We start from the raw sequence: 15,568 nt of genomic DNA on the forward strand, positions 1-15,568 counted from the left end.
TCTGAGGTGCAGGAAGGTCATGCTCTCCTGTTGGAGAACATTTCAGTCAGTCTGGCCCAGCAAGTGTCTAAATAACAGCTTTCTGACTATGGATTGCCAGGCCTTCCTTGAAAGCTTCAGGCTCCCAGCACTTTTGTCTGAACACCCATTTGCTCATCTTTCAGAGAATGGTCTGCAAAGCTAGGGACTATTCAGGCCCCCTACATTGCTTCCAGTCTGTTCCCATCCCCAGCTTGTGCTCTTCCAAACGCCAAGCTGGGGAAGGGGGCCTCAAACATCTGACCTAGGTGTTGTGCTTAGTACTGGTGCAGTGTCAGAGGCAGATGCGGTCACTTGTTACTTGAATGCCCGTCAAGCTTTCCCTGTTCCCTTTGAGTCGGTACTGCATCCTCTAGCATTGCTCTGTTTTAATTGGTAATACAGTACTCACCAAGGGCTTGAATTCTGCAGATGCTTTTCCTGCATGTGCTACGGTGTCTCTGTGCCCCCCACATGCACCATCCCGCTTGACCTTTACTGGCTGCACTCTAAGCCCCTGCACCTCCTGGCGATATCACTGCCCTCTCCTCGCTTACAAGGCAACATGGCTTTCACTCTGCTTGGCAGCGTCTCCATCTCTGCACTTGCCTTGACAAACCGTGATGTAGGACAGGTGGAGGGGAACCTGTCCATCTTTTCTGAAGCAGTTAGGCATTGCTTTTCAGTTCAGCCTGAAGATTATTTGCCTTTTTGCAGGAGCGACTAATTGTACCAGTGTATAGTTGATATCACGCGAGATGCATAAGAGGGGCGAGATCTTTTCCTAGAGATGTTAGAGAAAAAAGTCCATCGGTATCGTGTAGCCAGGCAACTGTTGTGCTTGCTGGGGCCTCAGAGAAGGCAGAGGACCCTGGGAAACCATTACCTGCTTATTTTGTCTTGTGTTCCGTGTTGTATTGTTCTCGTCACATCAGTGCAACAAAAGAATCATTGGCTTTGGGGCAACTTTTATTTAGACCCCTTCAATGGGGGCAATCCCAGCTGGCTTAATTGGTAAAAACTCCGGTGAAGAAACATAAAATGTACCACAGAAGGAGAAAAGCTGCAGCGACTCCCAAAGGTTTATTCAGAAGTTCAGTGCCCTGTTTATAGGGAGGGGCCATCACTCTGTGGAGGAGGACATGCTGTGCAGGCAGAAGGTCCCAGGTTCACCCTGCCTCGTCAACCAAAAGGATCTTGGATAGCAGTCCTGGAAAGAGCTCTGCCTGCAGTTTTGGCCTGCCAGGATGGGGCCAGATGGACCAATAGTCCGATCTGTATCAGGTGGTTTCATACCTTCATGTGTACAAGTTTCAGGCAGAGTTCCTTGTCAGGGCAAAGTCTATCACAGGGGTGTCAAACCTAAGGCCCACGGGCCAGATGCGGCCCCCAGAAGCAATTTATCTGGCCCCCATTTATCTCCCGGAGTGATAATTAGACTCTCTCACATCTTGAAAATACTAACAAGATTTACACATATTCTCTTCTGTTGTTTGCAAGCTAAGTTTCTATGTGAGAGAAAAGTGCTTCTTTCTGGCCATCATCTCCTTAATGATGTCATTTTCTGCTTAATGATGTCACCTCCAGCCCTCAGCAAGTGCCATGAATGCTATTCAGCCCACTGTATGAAGCAAGTTTGACATCCCTGGTATAACGGATTGTTATAATATATTGCTAGTTAAATTGCCATTTCAAACGTTATACAGAATGTTGTTATCAAATGCGTCTTTGAGAGTATTTGTGGCTTTTGTCCTTCTGTGGTATTCCTTGCTGCTTTAGGGTCAGCCCTTTGTGGAGCTGTTTGCAATGTCACCGTTCCAGTGTATGAACTGGGCTAGGCCCAGGTTCCAAGAAACGCCTCTTTTAAGGTTGTGTTTTACTATGAAATGACTTGTTCTTTTGCAATGGAAGTTGGTTGGGTTTATGACCATGCTGAGTAAGAAGGGTTTAAGCCCATAGGTACATATGAGGATCAGGTACCTGTTACCAATGACTTGGAAGGACAATTCAGACAGACTAGTTTCCAAATTGTTATATTTACCTTGGTATTTATCAGGGGTGCATGTAACTATTTGGTAGGCCTGCTTGTCTGAAGAGTCCTTCCAAGTGATAAGCTGGAGATATGTGGGTTTGGATCTGCCAGGGATGTGCAGTGGGTGGAGAAGCAGGCAAGATTGAGCCTCCTCACCTGTGTCCATGCTTTGTGAGTATTTGTGTGCCTCAAATGGCGGAAGCACTTTTCAAAGGCCTCCCTGCCTCCCCACTCACCACATGTCCCTGGTATCTGCCCTGTCTGTAAAACTCAGGGGAAAGCCAATGAAATCTATCATTCTCTTCAAAGGGTGGTGTGCCCTTCTTTCTACCAACTGCCCTCCACCCGGCCTTGTAGCCGAATAGGGACAATATTGCTCTGATAGCTTAGAGAATTTACTGCACTTCCTGGTAAGCCGTGTTCCCATACAACATTAGGAGAACCCCTAGGCTAACAAAGAGGGCATTGTTAACATTACTTGTCTGTGGTGCTCTCATGCTAGCAGCTGGAGAACTTTCAGCCAGGTGAAAAATCCTTTGGGTGGATTTGGGATATAGTATGTCTGATTTATTTTGCACATAAAAGCAAGGCATGTAAGGTACCCAGGAATCATCCAGCAACCAAGAGACCAGAAGCCATCCCAGCATTCAACTCAACCATCAAAACCTCAGAAACAGGAAGGTGAGTACCTTGTTCTTCTTGTTCTTGGTCAGGGGGACCAACCTAGGCAGAGGCCATATTTATCTTTCAGGTGCTTCAAGGTCAGGACCCGATACTGGTCCTTTTTGCAGTAAAGGAGTGTGTACGTTTTTGAGTAGCCCTGAACTAAAGCAGAACTCACAGCTACAGAATGAGCAAAGCTTATTACAAAAGCATACATTTTTGTCTCGTCAGATTATGACCTAGTCCCACAATGCTGTGAGATTGTCATTGCTGGGTCAGCATTAATGTTCTGCTATTGATCACAGTTATTTAACCTCGTTATTGGGTCCCTGCAGGTCAGGGCTCTTTTAAGGTGTATCTGCTTGGATTTTTTCCTTCAAGGCAGTCTATTGTATCCATTCCCCACATACCACACAACAGGCCTGCTCTAGTCCTATGAAGATCCCCTCTAATTTATGCAGCAGGTGCAAGGGAGCTGCAGAACAGGGTCAACAAGGCTGAAAATGGGTGACAGCAAAAAGCTGCGCAAAGCCCGCATGTAATGCACAGTTCTGTTTTCTTCCTGGTACAGCTTCTAGTCATGCTGTGTGCCACAGACCACAAGTCTGTGTTCCTGAACACAAAAGCCTTGTATGTTTGACCTGAACACTGCTCCACTCCTTATAGAGCTGGGCAATCCCTATAGAAACATGGAAAGCTATCAAACAGATCAGTGTTTTACTGCATACAGATTGCATTTTCTTAACCATCCAAAGAAGTGGTACCATATAAAAAGCATTAGCTTGTACCTTTTGTATTACTTTCTGAGATCAACTCTGCAGTGATTCTCTATATACTAAGACAAAATGCCTGTACCTGACTTGAAAACTGCAGTGGCTCCTCTAGGTCTTATCACAGTTTACGACAACTGGTAATCCAGGGTTTTCTCCTCTGCTAGGGAGCCCCGTCTCCACATGAACTGGCAAATAAGCCAGTTGCTTAGCTCATTGGTTGTCAGCTGGTGATCATGACCCAAATGCCTTAGGCTGCAGTCCTATCCGCACTTTCCTGAGTAAGCCCCATTGAACAAAATAGGACTTACTTCAGAGTAGACCTGGTTAGGATTGTGCCCTAACTCCCTAAGATAGATTGCACAAGTGGTTCCATCACCATCTTCTGCCTTTTTTAAGAGAAGGAGACAGTTCTGGGAGGCAGGGAAGAGTTGGAGGAAGCATTTTCATCTTTGAGTTTTAAATTACCAGGATCTGATACTCCAGATACCCTCAAGATCCAATGGTAATTGAGGCAGAAGAGAAAGTGGGGCAGAGGCATTTGTCGTGCAAATGAACATTTTGGGCCAGTTCCTACATTACAATCCTGATTGAAGCAAGAGCCCATTTAAGCCTCAAATTGTGAAAAAGTGCACCTGGGAAGAAAGGAGAAAAACAGACACATACCCTAATAAATCAAAAGGGGGTCCCATGATCCATCTTGCAGATTGGGGTATGTACAATGACTGAGCTTATGATGTAATAAACCTTGTTCCTTCCCTCCTCTCTCTCCTCATGCAGGTCACAGTACCACCTCTGCAGTTCTCCAACAGCAGGATGAAGCCAGAATTGATTTCTTGTTCAAAGCTGTTCATCAACCACAGTTTTATGGTTCATGATTTGTCCTTATTCATGTCATTCAGTTGCGCACAAGACGAGGTCCTAGAACCCTCCTTTTGCATTTCAGCATGTTAAAGCTAAAGCATTTAAAGCCCTGAGCACTTCCCTGATGGGAGGGGAAAGTGCACTCTTTTAATAAAATATATAAACAAAATTTCCCCAGACAACATCTAGGAACCTGGTAGTGTTTCAGTCATATCAGAGATAGAAAAACCAGTTAATGCTTCCGTTCCCTTTTATCCTAGCAAAGGCGCATTTTGTGCAAATGTGCAGGCAGTCAGGAATTGTGAGAAAATTGCCTTTGTCACCCCAGGAAGCAACATTAAAACACAAGCTCCTGGTGGAAGGATATTGAGCCTCCTGAAGGGGTAATGTGAGAATAAGCCCCACTGAGTTATGCAAGTCCAGGAAGGGCCTACGGTCATCCAGGTGATGGTAAGCAAGCAGCTCTGTACTTCTTTCATGAACCAAGAAATGAAAAAGCTTGAGGGTTCTCTGATGGCACATCAGGAGGTCTTATCAACATGCAGGTCCAGAAATTCAGCACTCAGGTAAGGTTCACCTTTACCTGCCTCTTCCATTCTAGGATAATGTTTAGGCAGTTGTGAAACTGTGTGATATTTGTCAACAGGTATCCCAACACACCTTGAGATCTGCTATTGTTGTGAGGCAATCATGATGCAGTGTGCTACTTATATTACTGCTTCTGTTCTTCTTTTGCCCATAAGTAGCTGCATATCAATTCTTTTGCATTTGTTATTCAGATATGTGCCCAGCCTCAAGCCTGTAGCTATGTGCTTTGGGTTCTGGGTTCACAGTTAAGAGTGTGTGTTTGTGCATCAGCCTATGCTGCGGATGTAGCAAAAGTGAGTGACGCATCAGAGGTTGGGCAATGCAGGATCAATGTCACTTCAGGACTGGAGTCTGCCTTGTTAATGGTGTGAGGCTGCAGCAAGTTACAAGATTCCAGTAGATTTGTATTCCATAGGTATGATAGATCAGTGGGAGCTAAGAGAGACTTGGTGGCCAATTCATCTCAGCTGTCTTCCTGGAATATATCCTGGATGAAAGCTTGAGCCTCATCCTGCCTGCACTTCTTGGCTTCGTGTACAAGAAAATAGAGATTCTCTTTAAAGAAGAACGTCAGATTTCAGGAATATTGGAATGGTGGGTTGGGAAGGGTCTCTGTTGTAAGATCTGCTCATAAGTATTGCACACCCACAGTGGAGTACATGTAAATTGCACATGCATTATTCCCCCCCCCCACACACACACACAAAATACAAACTGCAGCAGATTTGAATGAGGGATAGTGTATGTCTTCTCCCAGGAAAAGGAGCAGATTATGTGATCAGGCCAGGAAAGACTTGTGGGACAGTTGTATTAAATAGACCATGAGAAGTCCAGGGACTAAGACAGGACAAGGGGTGAGCAGCAGAACTGTATCTGTTTTGTCCCTTTAACTGACAAGAGTCCCTGAAAGTTCTGTAGGATGTGGGGACCCCATCACGATTTCCAACCCTGATTTGCTTGCGATGCCTGGAGCTGTGGCATTGCCATTGCTGCCTAGAGTGACTCCAGTGGGGTGTGGGAGGGGCTGCTCACCTGAAATATTGTAGCACCTGCAGTACTTACCATGCTACCCCTCCTGTAGCTACGCCACTGACAGGGACTTCTGGACTGTTGTGCCAAAAGCAAGTTGCTCCAGAACCATTGTTGAAATCTTAGTACAGAGGGTAAACTTGCCTGCCCCGTCCTTAAGTCCAGCATTGAACGTGACAAGTTCTCAGCCCCACTGCAATGAGAGATCATCAGTTAAAAGGACCCTCCAGATTAGCACGCCTCCTGTGTTGTACCTGCTGAAAATTCCTAGCAGTGCTGCCTCCTGGGACCCGGAGGTAAACCCAATGGGGAGGGGGGAGAGCTATGACCTGAAGCCCTGGAAATCTTCATGAGTTCTGCCTGGCCCAGTCTTAGAACCATTCTGTGAGCTCTTCATCTCAAACCTCCCACTCCGCCAGTAAGGACAAGAGAGGCCTCCGATCTCCAGGCTCTAGGATTCCCACCCTGTTGGAACAGCCTCACAGCACGAGGGCCTGGTTCACCTTCCAAGGAGATTTCTTTGGTTTGGGGCCACATCCTTCCCAGTTCCTGACACCGCCTCTGTTCTAAGCCACTAGTTGGAGCCTTTCCCTGTCAAGGCAGTGTTAGTTGTCTAGCTGTTACATGAACCACCTGACAGTGGTTTATCTTGGACCTTTATACCCTCAGGCTTTTCCTGCTTCTTCTTTATCCAGCCTTTCTCCTGTAGTTATGTATCCTGTATCCTGGCTTCTTCTTATTGTGGCTGTTTATGATATGTACTATAAGAGTATGGCCTCTCTTACTGCATGTCCCTCCGTCTGTTTATTTAAAACCGTCTTGATTTTTTTTTTCTCTCTCTCCATCCCATCCTATGCGCTCAAACACAGACTCATTTTTTCTCTTCCCTTTTCTCCATCTCTTTTCCTCTTTCCTTTCAGAAAAGAAGCACCTACCAAAAATGCGGCCCCCGGGCTTGAAATACCGGCTGAAAAAGCGCAAGCAGGTCCCATATTGAACGGGGCTGCCCTTCCATTTGTTTCTCAGGAACTCCGCAGCACCTCTCAAGGAATCTCTCCACCCGTCTTCCTTGTTCACCTAAGAGAGGGACAACGTCCTCTGTTATGCCTTAAGCTTGGAGCTTTTGCCACCGAGAGAGCAGCCTGTTCGTTCCCCCAGACAGATCTCCATAAGTCCTTACTTGACTGAACTGATTGCTGGTGTTGTTATTTTTAATTTTTTTTAACTCCCTGTTGTTTTAGATTCCTCTGGTTCGTCATTGACCAGCTGACCTTGTTTTGCATTTTTATTGTGTCTGTGACATTTCTGTTGATAAGTAAAGAGGGACGTCACGTCCTGGTCTCTTTTCTGCACCGTCTCGTTGTCCGTGTGTCTTTCTCTCTCTCATCTTGTTCAGTAAGCAGGTAATGGTTATGCCCATTGTAGACATTCTGTTTGACTCAAAGTAGCTTTGACTAGAATTCCGGGCACAGCTCGGCTTTTCTCGAGCCTGATCACCCTTGCTATCAGTTGTGAGACGAATCCAGAGGCAGACCTGTACAGGCAGAGGTTGCTTTGTGTAAAAGTACATGTTGCTTTGTTTGCTTGTTTGTACACCGAGATGTAAAAGTTCTAAGAGCAGGCTAGGAATCAGCAGGGCTAGACTGGCCTCCGTCTTGGAACACAGTATGATTTGATCATACCTAGCCTGACATGACCCATGAAATAGGCAAGCAGTGGTACAAAAGCATCAGTTTATTCTATCAGCAGAATAAAGTAGAAAAGCTTTTCCCTTTTCTGTCATTTCAGGCTACAGGCGGGGGTGGACTGAATGATCCTTCTTGGGGGAGGACGATATTCACACTTGTGATTCCACCACTCTCAGGCTGGTACAGTCCAGGAAGGAAGTTAACCACGTTATTCTGCTGACTACATAAACTGGCCCAGCACCTCACTTTCAGGTCCCAATCCTATCCTACTTCCCAGTACTGATGCAGCAGCAGTGCAGCCCCAAAGAGCCCTTGTTACTTCCCCACCACTGCGGGATGCAGCGCCCCCCTTGCTGGCATGGCTGCGTCGTCGCTGGAAAGTTGGATCGGATTGGACCCTTAGTCTCCCTAGAAAGGACGGGCTTGAAAGATGTGGTAAGTCCTCGGTGTGAAGGACACCTTAATTTTGTGATGGGCTCACTGACACTGGATGCAGTTGCCAGTTTCCAAACTATTCACGTGATCTCCAGTTGATGCCTTCTTGCCTGCAATAACCTTGTAACTGGATGTTTGCTGTAGCGGACTGCCTGCTAAGCAACTGACGCTTCTCTCCTAGACAAAGATGAATGCTCAAAGGATAATGGCGGATGCCAGCACGAGTGCCTGAACACCTTTGGCAGCTATGAGTGTCAGTGCCGCAGTGGCTTTGTGCTACACGACAACAAGCACGACTGTAAAGAAGGTGTGTTATGTGGTCTTCCTAATGAAAAGGATTCCCCTTGCAGATTTCCAGGTGCCAGGGCTGCAGTCCTTTCCCCCTTTTCACTGCTCCCAGTCCCAGCAGTGGTGCATTTTATAGAGCTCGCTGCACACTGAGCTTACCGGAAATAGTTCTGCAGAGTTTCCTTAAGATGGAAGTGTAGTGAGGAGGGAGCTCTGAGGCTCTGGCATAGGAGAGCATGAAAGTTTTGCAAGGCTTGCCTCATGGTAGAATCTGGAGGCTAAACGTTGCGTTGGTAGGTGGAAGAGCTTAGTGGAATAGTGGAGGGGAGTCAGGCAAGCACCACAAGTCTCTACCTATTTTAAGAGGTCCCTGGGCACTGCTAGAATACAGCAGGTAAGAGGAGCTTTGGGTGGCTGGAGCTGAGATCAAGTCATGTGATGGGAGAGGCTTGTCAGAGCAGGTGGGACTTGCAGCATCCCAGCTGACCCTGCTCAGCTACAGAACAGAAGTGATGGTGGACCTGTTGTCACAGGTTTGTGGTCAAGGCAAACAAAATAGGGCCTAAAGACACATCGTACTAAAAATGCTATACAGTGTTTAAGAAAACACAGGACTAACAGTCACCTCAATTATATTTCATTATCTGGGGCTAATTTGGTAACAGCTCTCTGTAGTTGAGGGATAAACCAAGAAAGGATGGGTGAGTCTTTGCTGACCAATCTCTACTTCTTCCAGCTGGTTGTGATCACAAGATGACTTCCATCGCCTCAACCATCACCAGCCCAAATTGGCCTGATAAATACCCGAGCAAGAAGGAATGTACCTGGGCAATAACGACCACACCAGGACACCGGGTCAAACTGGTAACATGAAGGAGAGGAGACCATTAGAATTAAACAAAAAAATGAAACTGTGCATTAACAGGGTTCCAGACTGCCTTTGACTTAAAAGTTCCTCTAATCTTAGTAGTAACTGATCCAGGTAATTCAACAGAACGTCCCTTAGTTTCACAATGGATTGCTATTTCTGAACTTGCATGGGAGGAAAGGAAGTCTCTTGCAGATTGGAAGAGAGGGCAACTCAGGCTTGATTTAAGCTTTGCCTGAACCTCATATAGTTGCCAGCATCCAATTTCTACCTCATGTGGTTAAGGGTGATTACATGCGACACGCATAAATCACAAGCATGTTAGCGTTCCATACAAGACCCTTCCTCAAGACACAGAAACTTTGTATGTTTCTAATCCTGAGTGATGCAAGTATGACCACAGGGATGGCAACTACATCGTTCAGGCCTCAGATTTTGCTCTTCAGATGTGCTTAGAGGAAAACAGAGCATGTTTCCCTGAACAAAGCTGCTGGTTGTCTGCTCCACAAGCCTTTGCAGCTCCTCATGATTCAGCAGGAGGACTGAATCCTTGAGGCAAACCTTACTCTTGAGGAGAGTATGATCTGGCAGTGCAGTTGACAGTCCTGGAGGCAATAGGACACAGATGTAGGAAGCAGTGGTTTTCTCATGGGGCTGGCTAGTAGCTCCTTTAGTGTCCAATTCTATCCAACTTACGAGCACCAATGCAGCCATACCAGTGGGGCATGCGCTGCATACTTTGTTGGGGGGGGGGGGCAGTCATGAAGGCCTCCTCAAGGTAAGGAAATATTTATTCCCTTATTTTGGGTCTGTACTGCTGCTGCATAGGTGCTATGAAGTCGGATTGGATTGGGTCCTTCAAGAAGGCAAGGCTGGATCTGGCCTGAAACTCACTATTCCCTCCTCAGAGTAGGTCTCCAGTAAAACTGACCACTGACTAAGATAACCAAGCAGCTGTACTTTGTCAGGACTGCCTTTCTAAGCCAAGAGTGGATACAGTGTCTGTGATTGGGGGCAGACATGAGTACTACCTTAACTCCAGAGCCCAGGTCAATTAGGTGGGTAGACCAGGGCTCCTGCCTGACCTTGGCGCCTAGATCTACCTGCTGAGGTAGACTTGGGCTCCTAGTTGAGCTTATGGTCTCTGTGGCCATCTGCTGGGTGGGTAGATCTGGGTTCTCACCTGAACTTGGAGCCCAGATCTACCTGCCAGGAAACCTGCCCAGATCTACCTGCCAGATCTGGGCTCCCAGCTGAGTTTATGGCCTCTGTGGCTAGACAGGTAGATCTTGGCTCCTGCCTGGACTTGGAGCCCAGATTTACCTGCCAGGTAGACCTGTGCTCCCATTTCAACTCTGTTCTGTCCAGTGGGCATTCCCCTGGCACATGACTTTGCTCCCAGCTGACGTGACAGTTGCGGGGGGGGGGGTACACACCCATGGCCCATGTTGGATCCGCCCATGTTGTGAGCAAGTTTCCTTTTTTAGACCATCAGAGAGCTGGATATCGAAGGCCACCAAGAATGTACTTATGACCATCTGGAAGTTTACAATGGAAAAGATGCCAAAGCTCCTGTCTTGGGACGGTTCTGTGGGACTAAAGAACCAGATCCAATCATCTCCTCCACCAACAGGATGTTCCTCAGGTTCTTCTCTGACAACTCCGTCCAAAAGAAAGGCTTTGAGGCAAGCTACACATCAGGTAATGGTCAACGTCAGCTCCTTGGTCTCATAGTGGCTCTAAGTCATTCCTGTAAAGGCCCAACAAACTAGTTTCTGTGTGGTTCCTACATTTATGATAAAGGGAGCACCTAATGCATCAGATACCACCACAATCATACTATTGAAGCATTTCCCTAGGATGTTTTCCCTTATAGTCAGTGGTTCCCCACAGTCTCTTCTTCCTGGCTCAGCTGGGCACTGCCGTCTCGGACACGCAAAATTTCATGCAAGCCAAAATGGCAGCGCCCAAATCTCATGCGATCTTGTGCGATCCAAGATGGTGGTGTCCAAATCGCGTGAGATTTAGGTGCCGGCAGCACCCAGGATCAGGCAAGATTTCATACAATTCAACCTGTGGCACCTGGGAGAGGTGGCAGGAGGGATCCAAGATGGCAATGCCCTGGAGAGCGGGTAGAAGGGGCCACCCAGGACATCCCACAGCATCCCCCTGAGCGTGCCGCCACATCCCAGGGCACACCACACACACTTTGGAAACCTCTGCCTTTAACAAGTACAGGAGACGGCTTCACACAGTACTTCAAACCAGGGCCCATGTTAACAATTTCCCATTTGTGCACTTTCCCCGTCATGCTTGTGGTGGCCACATGTACAGTCGTTGTGTCACTTTGTGCAGCATTGAATAGACATGCCCTGGGAACCACTGCCTGACAGTGTCGCTGTTGTCTCTCCCACAATGAAAGCCCAGCCAACATTTTCTGAATAGTAAAAAATTTGGCAACTTAGCAGTTGGGGAAGGATTGCATTTTCATTTATTAAAACAAAACAGAGTCCCCTGTACACCTCCTACAGGAAGGGGCAGGCTTATTTCTGTTTGGGTGGCCTCTCAGTCTTGAAAACTAGGGATTCCACCTGGTGTGTCCATTCTTCATTGCAGAATGTGGAGGCCAGGTGCAAGCTGAAGTGAAAACCAAGGATCTCTATTCCCATGCCCAGTTTGGAGATAACAACTACCCTGGAGGCTCAGACTGTGAATGGGTTATTGTAGCGGAGGAGGGCTATGGAGTGGAACTCATCTTCCAGACGTTTGAGATTGAGGAAGAGGCAGACTGTGGCTACGACTACATGGAGCTCTTTGACGGCTACGATGGGACTGCCCCGCGCCTGGGACGCTTCTGTGGTTCCGGGGTAGGTTGCTTGTTGTGCACTCCTCCACGCTTACTCTTCTTCAGCAACCATTGCAGAATGCCTTCTGTGGGGAGAAAGTGACACACAGCAGGACTTTGTGTCACAGGACTTTGAGTCACAAAATGACACAAAGCAGTTGCCAAATACTAGATATTAAGAACATAAGAACAGCCCCACTGGATCAGGCCATAGGCCCATCTAGTCCAGCTTCCTGTATCTCACAGCGGCCTACCAAATGCCCCAGGGAGCACACCAGATAACAAGAGACCTCATCCTGGTGCCCTCCCTTGCTTCTGGCATTCTGACATAGCCCATTTCTAAAATCAGGAGGTTGCACATACACATCATGGCTTGTACCCCGTAATGGATTTTTCCTCCAGAAACTTGTCCAATCCCCTTTTAAAGGCGTCCAGGCCAGATGCCATCACCACATCCTGTGGCAAGGAGTTCCACAGACCAACCACACGCTGAGTAAAGAAATATTTTCTTTTGTCTGTTCTAACTCTCCCAACACTCAATTTCAGTGGATGTCCCCTGGTTCTGGTGTTATGTGAGAGTGTAAAGAGCATCTCCCTATCCACTCTGTCCATTCCCTGCATAATTTTGTATGTCTCAATCATGTCCCCCCTCAGGCGCCTCTTTGCTAGGCTGAAGAGGCCCAAACGCCGTAGCCTTTCCTCATAAGGAAGGTGCCCCAGCCCCGTAATCATCTTAGTCGCTCTCTTTTGCACCTTTTCCATTTCCACTATGTCTTTTTTGAGATGCGGCGACCAGAACTGGACACAATGCTCCAGGTGTGGCCTTACCATAGATTTGTACAACGGCATTATAATATTATGCAGGGGATGGATAGAGTGAATAGAGGAATGTTCTTTTCCCTCTCACACAGCGTCACAACCGGGGACATCCGCTATAATTGAGTGTTGGGAGAGTTAGAACAGATAAAAGAAAACATTTCTTGACTCGGCATGTCATTAGTCTGTGGAACTCCGTGCCACAGGATGTGGTGATGGCATCTGGCCTAGACACCTTGAAAAGGAGATTGTACAAATTTCTGGAGGAAAAGTCCATCGCGGGTTACAAGCCATGATAGGTATGTGCAACCTCCTGGTTTAGAAGGAGGCTGTCTCAGAAGGCCAGATGCAAGGATTGGCACCAGGCTGCAGGTCTCTTGTCTTGTGTGCTCCCTGAGGCATTTAGTGGGCCAGTGTGAGATACAGGAAGCTGGATTAGATGGGCCTTAGGCCTGATCCAGCAGGGCTCTTCTTATGTTTTTATAGGTGCAATAAGGCCCTTTGAAAAGGATGAGTGCAAAATGTATCTCTTTTCCTTGCAGCAGGAAAAGATTACAATGAACTGGTGCCCAAGAAGTGTGGCTTTCATTATTCAAGAGTTATGCAATAGTATATCCCACCTGTATAAAAAATTTCAAGGTGGCATACAAAATTAGTGTAATATTGGACAGTTAAATGAAATAATTATTGAACCATTTAAAAATACCCTATTACAATTGCTTTGTCATCAGAATGTTGACAAATAGACAACTTAGTCTGGTGCCATAATTATCTGGGACCCACACTCAACCCTCTGGAGATTGCATGCGGCCTCCCAGCCTCCTCAGAAGATCTTCCAAGGTGTTCTGGGGCATGGTGAGACCGGACATGGCCAGTGTGAACCAGAAGTGCCTTTGAGTTGGGCCTGGGAGGCCTTCTGAGGTACTTCAGTCACGGGCTTGGCACCCACGGATACTCAAATTGCAGGTGCCAAGCCAGCACAGAAGGAGTGCCCACTATACCTTTAGAAGTACATTGGAAGGGCACCTGTTCACTTCTTAGCTGGTCAAGAGACAGCATCAGAAGCTGGACTGACAACATAGCAAGTTAAGGAGACCAGTAGAGAAGGCAGGCAGTGCATTGACAATGCTCCCTCCAAGTCACTATAGGTGACAATCACCTAGGCTCAGGACAATCACAAGGCAGGTAGAGTTCTGAAAAAGAGGAGCACCCACCCTACATGCTACTCTGTGTGTGGAGGCTCTTGGCCTAGAATGTATATTCAAGCCGCACTGCCCAGTTAGCTTCCCTGCCTTCTTGAAGCGAAGACTTACCTCCTGAAGTTTAGGAGAACCCATGGTGCCCCAGTTGCCCTAACAAGTGTTCTCTCTTGGCTTTCTCGTCCTGCTAGCCTCCAGAAGAGTTCTATTCTGCTGGCGATTCAGTGATGGTAAGGTTCCACTCGGATGACACCATCAACAAGAAGGGTTTCCACCTACGATACACCAGCACCAAATTCCAAGACACGCTGCACACGCGGAAGTGATGCCCAGCCGTTCGGTCCCCCCCTGCGGCGGAGAACAGGCCCTCTGATCCTGGAGGGATAGGTCTCTGCTGCCTGAATGGAAAGACACCCATGGAGAACATTCAGATAGACTGGAAGGAGAAATACACAGTACACCTCAGAGTGTGACACACTCACACAAAAACACAAGGTGCTGCCAACGCTCACTATGGACTATGCTCGGGGAAGTGGGAAAGTCCTTTCTTTTAAAAAAAAAAAAAGTCCATTTCTGTGCCTCTTTGTTTCTTGAGCAGAGTGTCTGCAGGACTAACCACTTCACAGCTTCCATTTCCTGTTCTGATTTTTGTCTGCGCTGCTCTCCCCCCCAATTCTGGAGGTGATCATTTTGAAATAATGCTGGGAAGCCCAACCTGTGGCAGACTGTTTCCTGTATTGACTCCCATAAAGCAGATTGACCAGCTCTGATGTCTGACTGTACAGACCCAAAGCAGTGGAGAGACTGCCCGTGCTTGCAGAAGCTGTGTATTTGTTGTAATGATGTAATAAACACACTTTCTTGTACTTCTAAAGAGACGCCCATCAGCCTTTTTACCCCTTGGCTTTTTTTTGTGATCGGCTCCTTTTTATTCTTCCATTTTCAAGAAAAAAACACATAACTTTGACAAACTTCCTGTTCCTGCTTAAGTGTTGTTGTTTTTTTTAAAAAAATTAAATTAAAATTTGAATTGGAACAAAGCAAAGCCGGCAGACTCCATTTGCAGAGTCCAGGCACGTCTGTGTAGAAATCCTGAAACTGCTTTTGTTTCAGTCGTTAAGGGCACAATCCTAACCAGGTCTACTCAGAAGTAAGTCCTATTTTGTTCAATGGGGCTTACTCTCAGGAAAGTGTGGTTAGGATTGCAGCCTAAATCTTGTTCCTCTTTGTTGCTGTGCCTTTTCAAAGAGCCTTTTGGCCAGTTCTTTGACCATTCCAGCTGCGCTCATTCTTTTGGGGCTCTGATTGCTTCCAGTGGTGTCCCCGACCTCTCACTTTCCACACTCACTTGCTACTTTCTGATCATGGTGAATCCCTACCCTGAAGCATCAGCCCAGCTGCTGTTGTCTTTTCAGCCTGTGCCATAAGCTCTCATAAATCCTGTGACATTCATTGTCTGGACGTT

At 47.1% G+C, this 15,568-nt stretch overlaps 1 protein-coding gene across 2 annotated transcripts in view; it reads left to right on the forward strand.

Annotated features, from left to right (window-relative positions):
• BMP1 (bone morphogenetic protein 1) overlaps positions 1-14,990 on the forward strand; it is a 162,450-nt gene extending 147,460 nt beyond the window's left edge. Inside the window, exons 16-20 of one of the 2 annotated variants that reach the window (XM_066639787.1) lie at positions 8,269-8,394; positions 9,112-9,239; positions 10,731-10,944; positions 11,860-12,110; positions 14,295-14,990. In XM_066639787.1, the coding sequence (XP_066495884.1) occupies positions 8,269-8,394; positions 9,112-9,239; positions 10,731-10,944; positions 11,860-12,110; positions 14,295-14,429 (854 nt within the window). In that variant the 3' untranslated portion in view covers positions 14,430-14,990. Of the gene's footprint in view, positions 1-6,884; positions 7,313-8,268; positions 8,395-9,111; positions 9,240-10,730; positions 10,945-11,859; positions 12,111-14,294 lie in introns of those variants that run through there. The other variant, XM_066639788.1, reaches the window with a different exon arrangement.
• Positions 14,991-15,568: the final 578 nt, after the last annotated feature.

Source organism: Tiliqua scincoides, chromosome 11 (assembly GCF_035046505.1).
Source record: "Tiliqua scincoides isolate rTilSci1 chromosome 11, rTilSci1.hap2, whole genome shotgun sequence".
NCBI lineage: Eukaryota > Metazoa > Chordata > Lepidosauria > Squamata > Scincidae > Tiliqua > Tiliqua scincoides.